General features: G+C 46.2%; 1 protein-coding gene across 5 annotated transcripts in view; it reads left to right on the top strand.

Moving 5' to 3' along the window:
• Positions 1-20,314, top strand: part of LOC144931572 (serine/threonine-protein phosphatase 2A 55 kDa regulatory subunit B beta isoform) — a 210,270-nt gene that overhangs the window by 150,186 nt on the left and 39,770 nt on the right. For all 5 annotated transcript variants that reach the window (XM_078855573.1, XM_078855571.1, XM_078855570.1 and 2 more), the window contains 2 exons: positions 13,749-13,846; positions 17,062-17,227. In XM_078855573.1, coding sequence (XP_078711699.1) covers positions 13,749-13,846; positions 17,062-17,227 — 264 coding nt within the window. The remainder of the gene's footprint in view (positions 1-13,748; positions 13,847-17,061; positions 17,228-20,314) is intronic.

The raw sequence follows: 20,314 nt of genomic DNA, 5'->3' as shown, positions 1-20,314 counted from the left end.
TGGCATGTTTACCGCAAGTATATGTGCTTAATGCAGACATGATTCCTTACTCTTTGGTTCTTTCGGTAAAGTCACGTAGGCGATTTTTTTTTTTAATCACGACGTTTCGATTGCAACACAAGCAATCATCAGGTGTGAAAACCACAGCAAGAAATGTTTTTTACTGAAGTGGGAGAGATGCCGGGGTTAAGGAGGTTATATAATCTTCTTAGGTTTTTTTTCGGTAAAGTCACGTAGAAAGTAAAATAAAATAAAAACAAAAATCACGACGTTTCGGAGGCAACACAATTCTCCGTCATCAGGTGGGACCGTCACAGCCAGATTAGCTGTATCACTTGTGTTGCCTCCGAAACGTCGTGATTTTTGTTTTTATTTTATTTTACTTTCTACGTGACTTTACCGAAAAAAAACCTAAGAAGATGATTCCTTGCAGTCACGAAAGCTTCAAATCTAGAGGTTATATAAGTATATATATATAACCTCCTTAACCCGACAATACACAAATAGGAGGATTCCTTGAAAAAGATTTCAGTTCGGTGTATTAACATCTTAACACAACTGTTTTATTGCCAAAAAGGGTTAAACCTATTCTTATAAACATGCCAAAATTAAATACGAACCAACGTTTATTGTTTTATTAACCGCACGTTCTTTGGTGACACATCTGAAAGAGTTGGGACGTTGTTTATCTCTGCTGAGAGCGCCATGATTTGATTCCAGAATCTCGCCAAATACTGCCTCATTTGGGCTTGAAACACACACATCCGTCCATAATGATCCAGAGTTTAAATGTTCAAATATTGTGCCAAATGATTGCTTCTGCAGATTTCTGCCTATTTCTTTCCCTGGCCTAAAATACCCACATCACTTTGATTTAGTGGGATCCCTTCATGTCACCCTAAGCCTCCTCTGCCGTCATCCATCTGCTCCTCCTGGAAGCTCTTTTACCCCCTCTACATGCCCCCCCACCCCCCAACTCTCTATCCTTCATGAATATCCTTTAATATTCCTTTTTACCATATCTTGGTTGTCCTGCTTGGAAATTGTTAAATGAAATGGCCGAATGCTTCATGTTGGCTTCAAATCGAGGGAGGAAAAATGAAATAATTGGAAATGGAGACAATTGTGAGGTTGGGTTTTAAGTCGGTCTATATTGAGCATCGTTTTTCCAAGTGCTTTTGTAGTTAAATGTCCTTCAATAATTCAAGGTGTGTGACTTAATGAGATTCGCCACTAATTACGAATGGAAAATCTCCATAAACTTAGTTGTGGCTAATTTTCCAATTTAGAATTCGGACTCCAAATTTAAGACTGGTGGTGAGGGGGAGGCACACTACTACTTTGTGTCGCGGGGCCTTGAAACCGTTGTATTGATGTCCTTTGGCTTGGTGGGTCACGTATCAACGTGAACTCCTTTACAAACCATGTTCTTCATTGCAAGGCCTGCGGGGCCAGTGGCGGTCACTGGTGGGCCCTGACATGCGCCACCCCCCCCCGACAATACACAAATAGTGAAAACACCCCCCTCCCCCCCCCCCATCATCATTGTGCTACTGTCAAACCCAACGGTTTCAATTGTGTGGTGGCTTTTGATGCAGAACTGCACAAGAGAAACGCCAAAAATACGACGACTGAGCCAATGTCAGAAGATGGGGACAAAGCAAACCAACCACAAAGTTCCAAAGCTACGTTGAGCTATCATTTGTGGGCGGGTCACTTCTGAAAAAGAGCTATGGAGCTAAGTGGGCCAAGAGTAAAACATAAATTAGTTATTTCTCTTCCCCCGTTATAAGATGCGGATTGCCACCTCGATCATGTGACGCATTTATAAGTGTTAATCTCGGCTGCAAGAGGCCACGTGAAGTAATGAACTACATTTAATGTTGTTTTCTTGCATGTTCATCATTGAATGGACTGAAACTTGTCCCCTTTGCTATACTCGGAAATGTTGTAAAATCAAGGATGCCACCATGGATTTGAAAATATGATATGACTGGTTCTGCCACGGGCATTTATTTACCTTCACCTTCTGAGAATGAGATATTTATAGAACACTTAGTAGGGCTTGTGCACTCGCCTGTTTACTGTGAGATTTTGTCCCGATGGTGTGTGGCACATTTTTTTTCTTTTCGTTGCATGCGCTAATGGACATTTTAGCCACGGCCTCCAACACTTTCCATCCTAATGAGGGATATTCGTGGGATGGAGTGGGCTTTGGCTTTAACTTTCCACTAAAAGTAAATGGCCAGGGATCGTGAGATCAAAATCCAATCACTTACATCTGGTGGTTTTATACAGCCAAATATCTTTTTATAGCCGAGGTCATTGTAATATGTTTTGAAGAAGGTTAACAACTCGAATATAAAATTAGATTTTGACGATTTTAAACTTCATGATTTTAGTTTTTTTCAAGTGTTGTATAAGATACATATAACATACATACGTAACATTATTATTGACTTAAAGCTTTTGTGACTGCAGGAATACATATTCTTTTGGTCTTTCGGCAAAGCCACGTAGATAGAAAAATAATAAAAATATCACGACGTTTCTATCGCAACACAAGCAATCGTCTTCAGGTGAATGAAGACGATTGCGTCGAGATATTTTTTATTATTTTTTTCTCTACGTGGCTTTACCTGAAAGACCCATAGAATAAACATTATTATTACTCCGTATTCTCTTCACCAATGTCACGAGTAAAATAATCACTTTTCCAGATGTAACATTTTTAATCCATTCTAACTGCAGAAATTATCATCCTCATCATTTTGGGACGTAAAGCCCTTGGAGAAGCTTTGGCAGCGAAGCACAGCTCACCAGCTAGCAAGCAGAGCTGTTTTGCAGTCCCGTTCCTATGGCTCGGATATTAAACCTGTGAGTAGGATGTGTTGGGGGTGGGAGGGAGAAGTGAGCAAAGCAGTGGTGGTGGGGGGGGTGATAGAGGGGTAGGAGGCAGGAGCAGGCCGGGTGGGCTGGATCATGATTTACATTTTTGTCACTGAATCATCGGAGCATAGAGACCCGGGCTCCACTGTGTGGTCAAGCCTCGGCCTACCGATACTATTAACTGACGACGAACTACGGTGGCTCAGAGATGTTAACTCCCTTGCCTGGTATGCAGGAGGTCGTGGATTCTATCTCGACCACTGACGCCTGCTGCTGTATATTTGGAGTTTTTGTGTTTCTCTCTGCCCATGGTTGCGTGGATTCGCCTCCAGGTCCTCTGGTTTTTCTGTCCACGTTTAGAATCAACTTCATGCGTTTAGAGTATCTGGTTGCTATAATTTCAATAATGATAAGCCACTTCCTTGCTATCATCTGTGGCCAGGTCGCTTCTTTAAAAAGCTATATCGATGAGTCGGCTTTACCTGGTAAAAAATAAAAATAGTTTCATAGAGTAGTTTTTTTACCAGGTAAGGCCTAATGAGCTTATACAGCTCTATTTCAGAAGCGACCTGGCCACAAATGATAGCTCAACGAAGTGGCTTATCATCGTCATCGCGTGGACATTCATAGCAGCAGACAAATACCCTAAACGCACGTCGATTCTAAATGGTCGAGGGTGAGGACGACACCGCTAGCCCTCGCCCATCACGTGACACCGTGCCTCTGTTTTTTGCTGAGATTAATTCTGGCCAAGCCCGTGCGTCCAATTGGTTTTGACCCTTGGCAACACGGCAACACGGCACTCCTCCCCGGTAAATGAGCAAACCGCTGCAAAGCGGTCTCCCTGGCCCATTTCACCGAACACGATTTGTCAATGATTTCTTGCGTTCAAAATGACGCAATCCGTTTTTTTTTCCTGAGATGTGTTGAGCGAAATGTGGGATAGTTGAAGCTTCTTTTGAATGCAGTCTTTGATATGGCTTATGACAGATGCTGTGGGATGGTAGTGTGTGCACCGATTTATGGTCCTGTAGAGATTGATCAGCATTCACCAGTGGCTGGTCGCTTCATCAAACAGTGCCATTGTATTCGTACCCTGAGCCTAATCACTGCCTTTTCATTCAAACCCCATAATCAAAAATGTACATGTCATTCCATTGCTGAATGAGGGCCAACCCATGACATACACTTTACCTCGCTGATGGCGGGGGGCATTGATGCCGAAGCATAGAAATACAGTACAATAATGGATTTGACTGCAGTGCCCTCTACTTGCCCACCACTTAGCCCCACAGCCTGTAACAACCTCCTGTGCACCGTGGTCACCCATCCAAGCTCTATCCAGGCTCAAACCTACTTAGCTCCCTACAGCTGACAAGATCGGGTGGGTTCCGGCTGATTTGGTCATCGGTGTATACAGTATTAATTTCAGATTGCCTGTTTGGCAAATCAACAGTTGTTCCCAGCTGTGATGAAATGGGTTCAAATCTCGGTCAGGGTCGGCTCGGCTCGGCTCACTCCCCAGCGTTTCTCCCGGAGGGGCAGTGAAGGGAGCGTCACGTGGCGAGACGACACCAATTAGTGCGGACGGGCAGCGGTAGCCGTAAGGATGTGTAATTGTCCAACGCTCGCTTGGGACGACCGGCGGATACACGAGGACTGCCCAACACTCGCCAGTGTTATTTTTAAAAAAAATCCCTTTTGTGTACATTTTAATGTCTCGATATAAAGACGTTGTTGACCACCCTCTGCGCCATATGTTGAACTTCTTTGGCACCATACGTAGCCAACCGTGCTGATCGTGACCACCCTCTGTGCCATATGTACATACATATATTGAACTTTCGCATCGTACGTACCCAACCGTGCTGATCGGAGGTGCACCAGCCTTAAAGAAACCTCTGGATTTTTCGAATCGATGGCTGCGTTCAGAATCGATTTTTTTTTTATTCCAGTGCGGCCGGCCGCTCTTGTGCTTGGGAATATATTTTTTACTGACTCCTGAATGTGCGCCGCCTCCGGTGAGTCGTGGCGAGCGCCCGTCGCGAGCGGGTCGCTGGGAAATGGCGAGCAGATGGCGCCGGCCCCAAGCTTGCTGTTGTTGCAAGGTCACGCTTGCAGCAGATGTGGCATAATACCGCCGCGCGTGTCTGGTCTGCCGTGGATATTGTTATCGTCGTAGATTGTTGCCGTGAGCAGATGCACTCCGGAAATGATGAGGGATGGTACTAATACGGTGCGAGGTTGGGGATGCGCGTTTGGAGGGCGCTTGCTTAAATGCCCCGGCATCTGAGAGCACTTTGCTTCACGTCTCGTCTTGACCCTTCCGTTGCACCTTTTAGCGCTCGAGCTTAGGGGACTCCGGTACCCACTGCTCCTCCGCGACACGAGGCGGACGCAGAAGCGTCCTCCAGATGGGTGTCGTCTATCAAAAGGGGGCAATTCATGCTTTGTAGGATTTTTATTCTCCCCAATGAAGTTTTTACAGCCCTCGCCTGTGGAACAGCCTGCCAGGGGATCTGAGGGCTTCAGAATCATTAAGCACTTTTAGAATTCATCTAAAAACTAACTTTTTTTTAACTTGCTTTCAATTAGGATTTTCTTGATGTGTTATTTTTATTATGTTTTTGCTAGAAATTTGTAACAACGTGATTTTATTTTGCCTACAATTTCACTTTTGTTGTTCATGCCTGTAAAGCATTGTTGCATTTTTTGCACGAATAGTGCTATAGAAATTAAGTTTGATTGATTGAAGGCTGTGACGTACGTATGTATGTATATTGAACTTAATTCGCACCTTACGTTGCCAACGGAGCTAATTGGAGGTGCGGTAATGAGCGTCAGTCTCAAGGATGATCGCAGTGGTTGTCCAATAGATATACCGACCTCGTCGCTGGAATGTGTAATTTCCACTGCTTGCTCGGGACCTTCCAACGAAGATGAGCTGTGCTTTGGAGGGGAGGCCCTACGACTTTTATTTAAAACCTACGGTGGTACAGACTCGTGCAAGTATTGTGCTCTTCGCACTCATCATAGAAAGCTGCAGTGGGATCCTCACTTGCAAATTCTTGTGCCGCGTATGAATGGATGTTATGGGGCAGAACCAATACAAGCACTGTTATCAGTAGCCACAGGCTGGATGTGGATTCTGAGTGTACATGTGTGTGCTTTCTCTGTAATCCAGTTTCCGCCTACAATTCAAACATTTTTAAAGTAATGGACCAAACATCACACTGTGAATTGTGTGAAATAATAACATTTTGGAGACTGCTACATTGTGTCAATATTTCAAATCGCATTAAAGTACTGTAAGTAGTTTTCTGCATGAGCGTGCATTGTAAAGGTGAAATTTTTGTTTTGCTCTCCTAAGCACCCAGCTTGGTCTCTCTGCAGGTCCGAAACCCATCAACTGCTGCAAACCTCCAAATAAACAACGCCCTGTGTGGCCTCGGGTTGCATCGCCAACTCCGCCCCAACCCAACCCCTGCCACGGAGCCGAGCCCCAGGGCTTTGACACCCTTTACCCGGCAATCCCAGGCAGACCAATTACTGCACTTGGGCGCGTCCACTTTCCGAGACATCGTGTTCGGGGGGGGGGGGGGGGCTCGCTTAGGGTTGAGAGTCTGCAGAGCGAATGAACGCGATTTGCTCTCACTAATCGCCGTTCCCGTCCGCAGAGAGCTGATGTGGAGTGATGGAAAATGTACCCTTTTGGAGGTCCGTTTAAATAGCCGCCGTTCGCATCCGTACAAGTAAAATGTAGTCGCTGACAATTTTTCCATTTAGCTTTTTGTTGTTGTTAATGACGACAGTGAAATTGCACACAGTGCAGATGTACTCTTTGAGAAGGCATCCACTACCTGCAGTGCCACTTGACACAAATGCTTCCCGTGGCTGTGAGCTCGCTCTTCATGCAGCTCCTTCCGAGGTAAAACAGGAATAGATCAAGAGTTCAGACCAACCACATTTCTATAGCAAGCTTTTCGATTATATTCTATACATAGGCAGTAATGCATGTCCCAAGGACAGTGGGATATTTTTTAAAGTCCGTGAATAATTCATATTCATAAGAAAAAAATATTTGTGCCGGTTACAACTTTGCAGATAAAGATTTCAGTAAAGCGTTGTTGTGGAGTGGAGGGTGGACCAACAGCAGTGTTCTTAATGCAGCTTGAATACACATTGTTGGTGTGTATATACTGTACAGTGTCCACGGTTAGCACGCTGGGCTATGAAACTGGCGACCCGAGTTCAATTTCGCACGCGACCAACACCAGTGACGATAATCTGGACCAGGTCCAGGACCCTCCCGTAGGTAGACTCGGCCTCAAATGAGTACCTGGTGCGATGTGTAAACATCGCCACTAGGGAGGCAAAGTCGGTCGGGTGTGGTGCTGGACATCCACCCCCTCGTGTACCGTGTCGGCCTTCACAGGTTCTCTTTAATAGGACTTTCACCAAAAAGTATGTTGAGGCTACACGGGGGAATCTTTGTTTTCATACTTAAAAAGACAAAGATCGCCCATATAGCCTTAACAGACTGTAGGGGCAAGTGCTGTTAGCGAGCACCTATGAAGGCCGGAACGGTAAACGAGGGGGTGGGTGGCCAGCACCATGCCGGACCGCCTTTGTCTCCCCAGTGGCGATGTTTACACACCGCACCAGGTACTCATTTGAGGCTGAGTCGACCTAGGGGAGACCCAGCACCGGTTCAGATAATCGTCACTGGTGTTGGTCGTGAATGGGAATCGAACCCAGGTCGCTGGGTTCATAGCGCAGCGCGCTAACCGCTACACTACTGCTCCCCATTCATACATATACACACACACATACATGTAGTCCCTATTCTATTAATACAACACTTACAGGCGTATTATGAATGTTGTTTTTCTCGCAGATTTTTTCATGCACAGTTAGCGAGAGTAATCGATATCCACCGAAGAAAGCAGAGAACCCGCCGTTCTGTTCCTTTTCCTGCAGACCTCCCCGCCCGCCCGCCCGCACCCCTCGGGTTTCTCGCGGAGCGTGCGTCCTTTCCGTGATGCCACACATCGTGTTGACGACGTCTCCGCACCCCAGGCTCCTCCGCTCGTCTTGGGGGTTGGGGGGGGGGCTAGATAATCCACGAGGAGTGGTCGACGTGGGGGGGGTTGGAGTGTAAACCCATCTTCTGACGGGGCGAGTAACCCGTGCGCCCTCCCGCCACCACCCCCCTTTCGTTATTTTTGTCAGTACATCTCCATGTCTCGCTCCGTGCATAAGTGCGCGAGTGGGTTGCGCTCGGCCCTGACAGATTGTTGCAACGGTCGTGCAGCTCGCGGTGTTTTTTTTGTCATGCTGAACCAAAAAAAGAATCTTTCCAATTTACGCAAAAGTCTGTCGTTCCGTTTTAAACAAGATGGAGGACGCGATGCCGTACCCGTGACAGTGACGCAGGACGCGCGCACGCATTTCGCAAAGGGCAGTGGGCATCCCAGCACAATATTCCAGCGTCGTATAGCAGCATCGCCTCTGCACCTTCAATCAAGCACATGACGTTTTCGTCTCGTATTTGTGCGATTTGGTTGCACGCTGGTGTATACGTTGCGTGTGTTTGTGCACGCGATTTCTACCTCGTACGCGTGTGCGTCGCGTCGCGGCGTTGGATCGCTTGGTCACCTAAGCACTTCGCAGCTATGAAATCAAGTAGCGTCATATGCTGTGTGGGGTTTCATATGCAGACTTGGCAATATATTTATTGATTTGCTTTCTTAATCCTTTTTCCTTGTGCGTTGGAGGAGCCGTTTGTATTAATAATTTAAAACGTTAGTCCCCACGATGGGCCCTTTAACACTTTTCCATTTGTGCGATTGGCAGGGATGATGGATCGTTCTGAATGGCAGCCTTCCTTGAAATGAGCCAGATTTACATGGGCATTGTAATTGTTGTGTATGTAAATATGTATTTGCGCCTTTCTTAAATGTCTCACTCTTGCCCACCACCACCCTTATGAGCGTCTTAATCCCAGCAATCTCCGTTCATTCAACTCATTCTCTGTTGATCGAGTTGCGTTGAAACAATGCGAAGGTTTGGCTCAAATGTCGTGGGTACATATCAGCATGACATCTCTCTCTCTCTGTCTTCACCTTTCCACTTTACTGCAAGCAGAGCCTCATGGACATAATGCGGAGAGAATGTTTTACCAAATACACGTGCGCAGAACGAGCAGTATGAACAATGCTATACGTATGCAAAAGCTGTCTCGGTCATATGCGTGAGCAAAACAAAGCGCTTGTACGACAGTTGTTATTTGACGTAAAGTAAACTTAAAGATTTTCGTGAACACGTGCACTGTAGTCGAACTTATCGCTCGCACACTCCGGAGCAGAGGACAGGAATTTGCGAGTTTTGCTGTACGCTGCGGTGTTTGTGAGGTGATGGCATGCGTCCATCTGCACATTCAACCTGGTCCCAAGGCTACATGCATACGAGTGGTGGCAGCTGTTGCTCAATTAAAACAAAATGCACCTTGGATTAACTGATCTAGTTTGACCGTATTAATAGATCGTAAATACTGATTGGTCATTTGATCTTTAAAGTGAAATTTGATTGGGAGATGGTAAAATCACACGTACAATCGTTGTGTTGATATGGAGACAATTTTTTTCCTTTTTTTAAGTTTGCATACAGCATATTTCTCCAACACCGTACCGCCGCGGGGAATTGTCTCATGGTTTTCCCGGGACGCAAGGCTCTGCTTGTGGGCTGTATAGCTGTAATAGGTGCAAAGTTTTACAAGTAAGAGAGACATGCTGTGTGCTGTGCTTTGGCTCCCTGGAGAATAGCAGATGGGGTTGAACCTCCGGGTTCTGCGCTTGGAACTCGCTTTCAATCATCGCGATGTTCCCATTTCCGCGCGGAGTCGTAAAAGCAGGCGCCATGAGAGAGGCGCAATTTGTGGAGGGAGCAGACCGATTTTTTTTGTTGCCAGTGCCTCCGTGATGGCATCTGCCGCCGGGCTGATTGATGGCGAGCGCTCCACCCCTCCAGGCCTGGCGCTGCAGCAGCCAGATTCCTCCCAGCCGTGCTTGGGTACCAGACCTGGCTGTCTCATCGCAAGGGGCGGGGGGGGTGAGGGCGGGGTAGAGGGAATGTTCAGAGCAGAGCCACGAAAATGGCCATCTTTAAAAATGTAACATTGAGAATTATTTATTTTTTCTTCTGCAATATATTTTAGGTTATAAGCAGTGTTCGTAGTGCACGTGGTGGAAGTTGTAGATGTTCATTTGGGAAACTGTCGGCAGAGCATCGCTTTTCGGAACAGATCTGAAATATTGCAACGAATTTGCTGTTCGGCCGACGTGACGACGTGAGTTCGCTTTGGAGTTTAGAGTCACTTAATAGTGGACCGCGTGAAGGCAGTCACTGCTCACCCACCTGAAAGGTGACAGCCATTGACCCGCTTGGTGGTGTTACTGCAACCGGCCGTTTCAACCCTGCAAAGAGGCACTTTGTCACTGTGTCTCGTCATCGTTTGACAGTGCCGTAACTGAAAAAGTATCTTTCTCTGGAATGTTTTTGTGAAATTACTTTCAGCGATCTTACACTTCTATAATGGGTGTGTGTTTTTTTACATCTTTCTGTCAAACCGTCAAGAACAAAGTTGGTATTTTAAAATGTTAGGGGAAGAAATTGGCATTCATATCCTCAAGATAATTGTAACAGTTGTCAACTTTTTTTAATACTGAAAAAAAACCTATATCATTCTATTTTCCGCAAAGGTCACCTATGCAAATAGAAAAAAACATTTTGCGATATTTGAAAATTAAAAATAACAACGGCCGCATCACAGCGTAGAAATGAAGAATTTTCATGATGTAGATTTTAAATGTCAGCCTCGTAGGGAAACCTGCTTTCTATTTGCTGACATTTTCTATTTTGAGCCGAGCACCGAATGGAGGCCGCTGCCGGTGCAGTGCACGAAACAAAACACCACTGCTTTGTGTCAACCTTTAGAGCGTGATTCGCAACAACTTGTTCAATTTTGACCAAAATATTTGCAGAAAATACCACGGTGCAGCTATACGTTCCCAAGTCAATCGATCGATCATTTATGAAATTGGCAGATGACATTACGGTCAGATTTTATTGTTGAAGCTTTATCTTTTATCATTGTTATTCATAATAAACTATTTATAGTACGGTTAATTTATCTTTCAAATATATTTTAGAGCGGGGCGCTTTAGAAACTAATGTACCATCGCAAAATTATTTAATTCGGACGGCTACAAATAAAGTGGCATGTGTATAATTTTTATATCCCATTCTCAACGCCCTTATTCATTCCTCGTTTATTTTAGTCATTAGAGTTTTGTGACACTTTCCGTTTTTGTATGACGACAATAGAACGCTCAAATTAACACATTTGCTGGTCTCTCGCATCACCTGAAAAAACCTACGGCACCCGCCTCTGGCCTGGCCCTTTGCGATCTCAGTCTTGGCGAGCCTCTTGCCTCCCAAACGCAGGGCTCGATAATTCACCTTGCCTGGCGCTTGCACCGCGACAGCATCCACCACCACTTCGTGGCGAACGCCGAGTGCTGCCGTCGCCGCTGCCACCAATGCCATTGGGCGTGCGAGTCACTTGGATGTGAACCCGCGTTGTCAATTAAAACAGGAAGGATTGTCCGCTGCGCTTCCGTGTGCCTGCGTTAATCCAGTGGCAGTGTGGCGCTTGCATTCTGACTGCTTGAAAAGAATCAACAGCAACAACAAATCGTGTTACATGAAATCCCCCTGCTCTGTATGCGGCTTGACAACATCTTAAATGGGCAATTAAGATGCATTGTTTGAGATGCCTCTGGGTTTTCGACCTCAAAGGGCTGTCGTCTCGGTGTTCGCCGGCATCTGTTGCGGGCTGACTGCCACGTGTGCGGCGCCCGCTTGCGCTGGATACCCGTCATGAACAACGCAAACGTTAAATACACGACACGGATTTCTGTCACTCACAGTGGTGGTGTGGAGGACAAAGCTCCTCGGGAGGCACTGTGACCACGTTGATAACGACTGGGAAAGCCCAAAACGGGTGTGGAATGCTTTCGACAGTTCTGAATCCTATCATGAAGAGTTGAATGACATCACTATGAAACGTTATTGTAATATTCCTTTGTCTTCATACTCTTTGGGTCTTTCGGTAAAGTCACTGCCGCAGACACATACCCCGGCGTCTACAAACTAAGCTGTGTCTGCGGCAGTAGTTACATTGGGGAAACTAAGCGACATGTCTCGGACCGTGTTCGTGAACGTAAGGCAGATCTGAAACACGGTAGGACCAATACCTCGGCCGTGGCTGATCATTGTTTTAATGCGGTGGGCTCACACGAAATTGATTTCTCCAAGACGAAGGTAATTTGCAAGCCCACTGGCTATCAACAAAGATTCGTTCATGAAACCATCCATATATATAGACACAGACAATTTAAACCGTGAAGATGGGTACAAACCCAGCAATGACTGGAAGGACGTTATCAACCAATTTAAGTCATAATTGGCTGTGATGTTCCCAACGTACCACCTTCCGATGTTAGTTGTGCTTTACGCCCATTTCAAACTTGCGCTTTCACAGGATTCACACACAGCCTCTTCGCGCGCCGACCCGTGCGTTAAGGATCTGCGATCTCCCGTTAGCATGCTAATTTCTCATTAACATGCTAATTTTCACCTGGCAGCCCTTTGATTGGTGGAAAACCAACCACCGTCGGGTTGGCTGCCCACCACTTGCATTATCATTGGCTGCTGACATTTGGGCTATGCCCATTTCAAACCCTTATAAACAGTTTGCCTTGGAAGCTAAACGCCCCTTTTCCTGAAGACGACCGCTTGTGTTGCGATCGAAACGTAGTAGTTTTTTGTAATTTTTTGTTATTTTCTTTGAACCTATACGTGACTACCGAAATACCCAGGAATATGAATTCCTGCAGTCACGACAGCTTTAAGTTATTGTAACACTTTCATTTTAAGATGTAAAGTACTTTGATGGCTTTGCTTGGTGTTTGGTCAAATTAAGATCCTTGAATTGTTTATTTTTTCGAGGAAAATCCTTTTTTATTATATTTTTTTCGGCCAAGCTCTGAATTTTTTTGTTTCTGCAGAATCGTGGCTGATTTTCACCACCTCTAACTCGGGCTGTGACAGGAATACACAATAACCAACTCGGAGGAATCATGCCATGGGGCCTCAAATATTATTTGTTCTAGCAGATCGCACACGTTGCTGATTTTCCATGTAGGTTCCCATTCAGCAGTGAGAACTGTCATCTGTGCCAGCTGCATGAGTGAATGCACTCTGCCAGTAAGCTATATAACCTGTCTCGTGATGATATTGATGGCAATTGTACGTAATCTCAGTTTGATATTTCGTGCAACGTGTGGCTTGTGGAGAGAATGAATGGGTGGGTGAGCGAGTGAGTGTGAGTGGGGGGGGGGGGGGGGTAGTGTAGTGGTTAGCACTACGCTTCGCTTCAAACCCAGAGACCTGAATTTGATTTCCACTCACGGCCAACACCAATGGCGATTATCGGCACCAGTCTTGGGCCTCCCCGAGGTCGACTCGGCCTCAAATGAGTACCTGGTGCGATGTGTAGACATCAACACCAGGGAGAAAAAGGCGGCAGGGCGTGGTGCTGGCCACCCACCCCCTCGTGTGCTGTTCCGGCCTTCATAGGTGCTCGCTAACAGCACTTGCCCCGACAGTCTGTTAAGGGTATACGGGGGATCTTTGTCTTTGTGGGGGGAGGAGGGGCGAGGGGTGTTCATGTGACTGTGCACAGGTGTGACGGTGCAGCGTTTGTTTTTCTGCTTCCCGTGTTGTGTGGCCCACAGCGGACATAATCTCCACAGTAGAGTTCAACCACACGGGAGATCTCCTTGCGACGGGAGACAAGGGTGGCCGCGTCGTGATCTTCCAGCGAGAACAGGAGGTGAGAGGCCGCCCGCGCACGCGCGAAATTAACAAACACAGCGGGCCAACGCTTGTTTACGCTTTCGTCCGACTTACGTTTTCCCATTGCGGCTGTCATGGCAGTGGATGAAATGCAGCACCCTTTGGCAGAGCTATAAAATAAAAACTATAAGCTGGTTTTATTTTACCAGCTAAGGCCCACCGAGCTATATAGCTCTTTTTCAGAAGCGTCGTGGCCACAATTGATGGCTCAGCTTCCATTTTTTTGTGTTTTTAGTTGCTTGTCCTTCCCCCCGCACCTCCGATTGGCATGGTTGGCTACGCACATTGTGAAAAAAGTTCAACATACATACATACATACAACGAAGTGGCTTATGCGGAAATTTATAGCAGCAAAATAATCTAGACGCATGTTTCTCAATGTGGAAGGAAAAACGAGAGGACCCAGAGGAAAATAAATCCACGCGACCACGGGGAGAGCTTTCGGGTCGGGATCGAACCCACGACCTGCATGCTAGGCAAGGTGGTTAACATCTCGCCACCGTGATGCTGAACCCCTTCATAGGATGGCAGCAGTTGACTTCCTTTCATAGTGCTGCTACCTCACCATGAGAGGCCATCTGTGAAGGGACCGAGACCTGCGTCCATCCTGATTCACCTTTTAACTTAACGCCATGAAGTTCAAACTGTCGTGCATCAATTCCCAAGCGACCGTGAGGTTCTCGGCTGGTGGTGGGTGGTGGACACCCGACGACCGAGGGGGCCCATTGTTGGCCTGGGCCTTGATGCCGCGCGCTATCCCCGGGTCTCCTCGAGAGCTTACGAGGGCCCGGGGACCTCTGGCGCCGTGACGAAGTCCAACGTTGCGCCGGAGCAAACCGGGACACCACCGGGGATTGAGATCGGGCGCCAGCAGAGGCAGTTGGAGAAGAGGCCAGGGAAAGGAAACAGGCCCTTGTACGTACCCTGGGCAGATCTTTATCAACGTACTAGCGGAGCAACGCACATCTGGTTTCCCAGGAGAATGGAGCATGCAGGCAGTGTTGCAGCTAATAGTTGACAGGTTCACTAGGCACCTCCGTTGGTCCAAGTTAAAAGAAAATGCATGGCAGCCCTACTTTTGCTCCAGGATCCAACGCGCTTGTACCAGCGAGGGTGAACGCACTCATCCTAGGGTGCAACAAGAAGTGGGCTTCTCCTCCTCCCGGCCCTCTCTCCTCGTTCTCGCGAGTAGCCCCAGGCAGCTTGCCATCTTGACGTCCAAACTCCTGTCGTCAAGGGCAATAATCCTGCAGGTTTTATAGATAACTTGACATCACCACCTGCTTAACGTCTGAGAATAATGAAACATTTAACGTTGCAAGTCATTAGTTTGATGACTGGTTCAATCAAGTAATTGAGAAGTCCGTTGGAGGGGAAGCCAGAGATGTGACCCCGTTTGCTGTGCTTTTGTTGCCCACCGTCGTGGCCACTGGCTCCGGAGCTGATTGATGCGTGAGATTTAAAGTGTGCCAACGGTAAGGTGAACCAAAATTTGGCTCTAGCGTTAGCCAACTGATGGTATCGTTGTTTAATGGGCCGCGATTGTGCCCGGCTAAAGTTCGTGCCGATCGCTCAAGTAGACCCAATCCTGGCAATATGCTCGGTCTTTTAGAGACCTTCCATGTCTCTGTCACACTCCGCTCAATCCTTTCCTCCGTCCTCTGAACGAGCCTGACGGGGTCACATTGGGTCACAAAAGTGCAATTTTGGTGTGAATTGCATTCACCCGTTGCACACTATCAGATCTTAAGGTGGCCTCTGCCAGATTGCTTGGATTAGGCAAAAAAGATCATATTCTACCTGCTAAGCTGTAGAGCTGTTGGTATTCTTTGCTATCACTAAGCCTAAAGCCTACCCACTACCATTGTAATTACAATTATACGACACAAATCTTTCAGCCCGGGGCCTGCCCAGCATTGTTAATAATTTCCTTTGTATGTGTGTTGAACTTCTTTCGCACCGTATGTCGCAAATTGGGCTAATTGGAGGTACGATATTGGCTTTCCATGGGCTGGGCTGGCCCCCAGCACCTTCACATCTGATTCCTTTTATAACCTCCCCAATTGCTCGATCACTGATCTGGAAAAATGTACATGGCACTGGGGGAGACTAGACTGGGCTGGTGAACGGAGCACTGGGGGATCTGGTCCTGCCAAGCTCTGGCCTGGACAATTTTTTTTTATATAGCGACATATTTTTTCCATGGGTGCCGTGGTGGCGAGATGTTACCTCCCTCTCCAGGTATGCAGGAGGTCGTAGGTTCCATCTCGACCCTGACACCTGTATATTTGGAGTTTACATGTTCTCCCCGTGGTCGCGTAGAATTTTTCTCCGGCTTTTCCCTCCACATTTAGAATCTACATGCGTTTAGAGTAAAGTCACGTGACTTTACCGAAACACCCAAAGAATAGTTTTTTATCTTTTAGTAATTTGCTCATGGACATGACACTTAGTGCAGCATGCCTAGTAAAAACACTTAATCCTGACTTCTTTAATGTAAAAAATTATAGTGGTTACGTTTTCCTAAAAATAAAGTTATAAAGCTTTTATTGAATGGTGAGTAGGAGCATTGGTTGCTTAAATACTGTACTCATGTTTTGTGTTTAAACTGTTCTTTGTAATGCTCTGGCCTCCAATTAATATGTTTGATGTCAGCTTGCCCGCCTCTTGAAAGCAAAGGGAATAAAATAATCTGAATACACATTTTCACTGCTCCTAGCAGGAAATACGAAATAAACCAATGAAAGCAGAACATTGATATGGCAGATGTTGGCTCCAGATAGAAGTAAACTCTTCCGCGCTCCCCATGATTGTCCACCTCGCCCACACCATTTGCTTATTAAAGTATTTGAGTATTCACCGGTTTGATGAATTGCATCTTTTTCCCTGCGGCAAGACTGTGTTAATGGCAACAGCGGGAAAGTGTTTTCAGCCTGCTCGTCTCTGCCGCTCCTGAAAACGATTCTTGACATTTTTCAAAGTTCATGACAAAATGTCGTGTCGCTAAATAAGAAAACATTTATTAAAATGAGAAAATGTAGAAACATTTCCCTGACAAGTAAAAAAAAAATGGAGAATATTACATTCACTAAAACGGTGACACCCGGGGATGAAAGGCTGCAAACAATTCCTCGGTTGAACGCAAAGGCGAGAAGCGAATATTAAAATGTAACGACCGCCGGTTCCCCACAGAGCAAAAACCAGCCGCAGCACCGCGGAGAGTACAACGTCTACAGCACCTTCCAGAGCCACGAGCCCGAGTTCGACTACTTGAAGAGCTTGGAGATTGAGGAGAAGATCAACAAGATCCGGTGGCTGCCGCAGCAGAATGCGGCCCAGTTCCTGCTCTCCACAAATGGTGCGTGGATGCGCACGCGGATTTATACCTGCACACACAAAGACAAAGATCATCCCCCATGTAGCCTTGACAGACTGTTTGGGCAAGTGCTATTTGCGAGCGCCTGTGTGCTGTGTCGACCTTCATGAGGGGGTGAGTGGCCAACACCACGCCCGGCCTCCTTTGTCTCCCCAGTGGCGATATTTAAACATCGCACCAGGTACTCATTTGAGGCTGAGTCGGCCTAGGGGAGGCCCCAAGACCAGTTCAGATAATCGTCACCGGTGTTGGTGGCCGGGAGCGGGAATCGAACTCGGGTCGCCGGGTTCGTAGTGCAGCGCGCTAACCGCTACACTTACTGCTCTCCACATCTGCACACAAGCGCGCACGCTCATTGTGCACAAACCACTCGGTCAGTCTTTATTTTACGTGCTCGTATCGCCCTCGATCAAGTGGGCATCAATGCACATGACAACAGAACAGGAACGGTCCGGAAGTATAGAACAACGGGAATAGAAAAAAAAACAACCCCCGTCACGACCTCGGTGGCTAATACTGATTGAGCACAGTAAAGTGCAACTGCGCACAATAAAACACAACCTCGCGCAGTCGGTGTATTGTAGCATAGAAATATGTCGTGAATAAAATAAATCATAAGATGAGAAACCGTTCTAAAATATGTATTTAATCATAATAATAATTTGCCTGCCTTCTGCCGGCATCCACTCAAACATAACCTGGGTTGCGCCATGTAGATACGGGGTGAGACAAATGTCGCTTGCTGAGCACCTGTTATATAGGCCTGGCACAAATCGTGGGGCCAGCAGCGCTCGCCGCTGGCTGCTGTTGCCTACCCTTGCTTGCTCATCATGAGGAGCATGAACGGCACCATGCACCAGCTGCATGTTAGGCTGTCGACTTAAGAATGACCCAGTCCAGGTTCGTATATGCCACTTTTGCCGTATGCGTGGTAATTGTCACCTGAAAGAGCCTGTTGTACGAGGTGGAAATAAGACGGCATTAAGTGGCCCGCTTTGAGAGAGCATACCTTCAGATTTAAAGAGGCCTGCTAAAAGTGAAAGTGGAAATGAAGAGGCCCTGGGAAGGTCCACTTGGCAAAGTAAAAGACACTAGGAAACTGATGGCTTAAAAAACACACATATCCTTACGTGCGTGTTCGCTTTCTGTAAATTTTGGTTACTGTAGTGCATCGAGATGGATATACGTTGAACGTCTTTCACACCATACGTAGCCAACCGTGCTAATCGGAGGTGCGGGGGAAGGACAACAAACTAAACATAAAAAGCTGTTCTAAAAAAATGAGTTTTCAATCCCGATTTAAAAGTGCATACCTCAAATGGCTTCCTAACCTGGGTTGCAGATAACATTGCATTTATATTTAAGGTCTCAATCTGAATCTTTCCACAAGGCTATTGGCATTGAACCCTGCGAATGTGCACACATTGGTGTCATTAATAAAACGCAAAGTTTACTCTTTCAGGGTGTTCCCTATAATGAAGTTATTGACAAATTTTAACTGGGCCTTTGCAAAAAAAGCCATGGTGAACAACAATGCATCGCCACACTTCTGTGTAAATACGCATTTGTACACGTATCCTCGTTAAAGTTGCAAAAATGAATGGGGGGGGGGGGGGGGTGGGACCGTTATAAGCATGGTTCGTAATCACGAGGTAATAATGTAAATCCAAACTACACTAAACTATGAACTATTTCTTTTCTACCAGCTTCAGGGCCCGCTGAGCTACGTAGCTTTTTTTGAGAAGTGACTCGGCCATCGCCAACGATAGCTCAACGGGGAGTGGCTTATCATCTTGTGGGAAATTTATAGCGGCAGCCAAATGCTCTCAACATGTGACCTTGATTCTAAATGTGGAGGAGAAGAACCGGAGCACCTCGACTGCGCAATACTGTGAGGAATATTGCTCGGATGAGGTTTTCACGTAACGTTTTCCGACACCATGATCACCCAAATCGTAACAACAAAAAGCGAACGTGTTGATTAATTTGTAACCCGCGTACCACCGCTTTGTCTCTCATGTTGACGGCTTCACAATGTGTCTGAAACTCACAATACATACATGAAATAATAATAATGCATGAAAATATTGTTTGAAAGTGTTGATGAAATGCCCTCTAATTTAACAGCATTGGTGAAACTTGGAAACATTTCTTGACTGAAAAGAGAGCATTTCAAAACCAGAGTGAATGTTCACGCTTGTGTTGGTATTGACCGGAGCGCTGGTGTGATGCGTGGATCTATGTTCAACATCTCAAGGGGGAAAGAGCAAGGTTAATTATCTGTTTTCAGTATCGGAATGTTGTCATCGAATTAAAGTTGGTCAATATTAGTTTACATTGGGATGGGTAACTGCTGTGTTAATGAAGCGCGCTCGTGCCATGCGCACCTTTCACATGAAACAACATGCTCATGGTGTGTCAGTGTGTCCGCAAGCCAGGGCTGCACAACGCAGGGAGCAGGGAGCAAATTGGCGCAAGTAAATACCCTAATGTCAAATAATGACGGATGGTTTTATTACATGGTGCGTGTAATTGACGCCAATAAGCCCTTTTATTTCTCGTTTGGTGTTCAATCCCGCACAGTATCCGAAAATTGTACACCCTAACAGGGGGGTGCATATGCTTTACACTTTTAAAATAATATCTTCACATTCTTTCGACTATTCAGCCACTATTAACTAAAACTGAACAAATTTTTATTTATTTTACCAGGTAAGGCCCATTGACCTAGTTATCACAAATGACAGCTGAACGAAGTGGCTTATCACGTGGACATTTATAGCAGCGGCCAAATACTTTAAACGCTTGTTGATTCTAAATGTGGAGGGAATAACCAGAGGACTTGGAGAAAAATCCACGCGACCCCGGGGAGAACATGCAAACTCCAAATATGCAGGCATCAGGGTCGGGATTGAACCCACAACCTCCTGAATAGCAGGCGAGGAAGTTCAGATCTCACCACTGTGGTGCCCTATAACACAGAAAATAATAGGATCAATATTCATCTTCTTGGTTCTTTCGGTAAAGTCACGTAGAAGGGAAATAATAAAGTAATAAAAATAAAACATA

This window comes from Lampetra fluviatilis, chromosome 4 (assembly GCF_964198595.1).
Source record: "Lampetra fluviatilis chromosome 4, kcLamFluv1.1, whole genome shotgun sequence".
Lineage (NCBI taxonomy): Eukaryota > Metazoa > Chordata > Hyperoartia > Petromyzontiformes > Petromyzontidae > Lampetra > Lampetra fluviatilis.
This window is presented reverse-complemented; position numbering and strand designations above follow the sequence as displayed.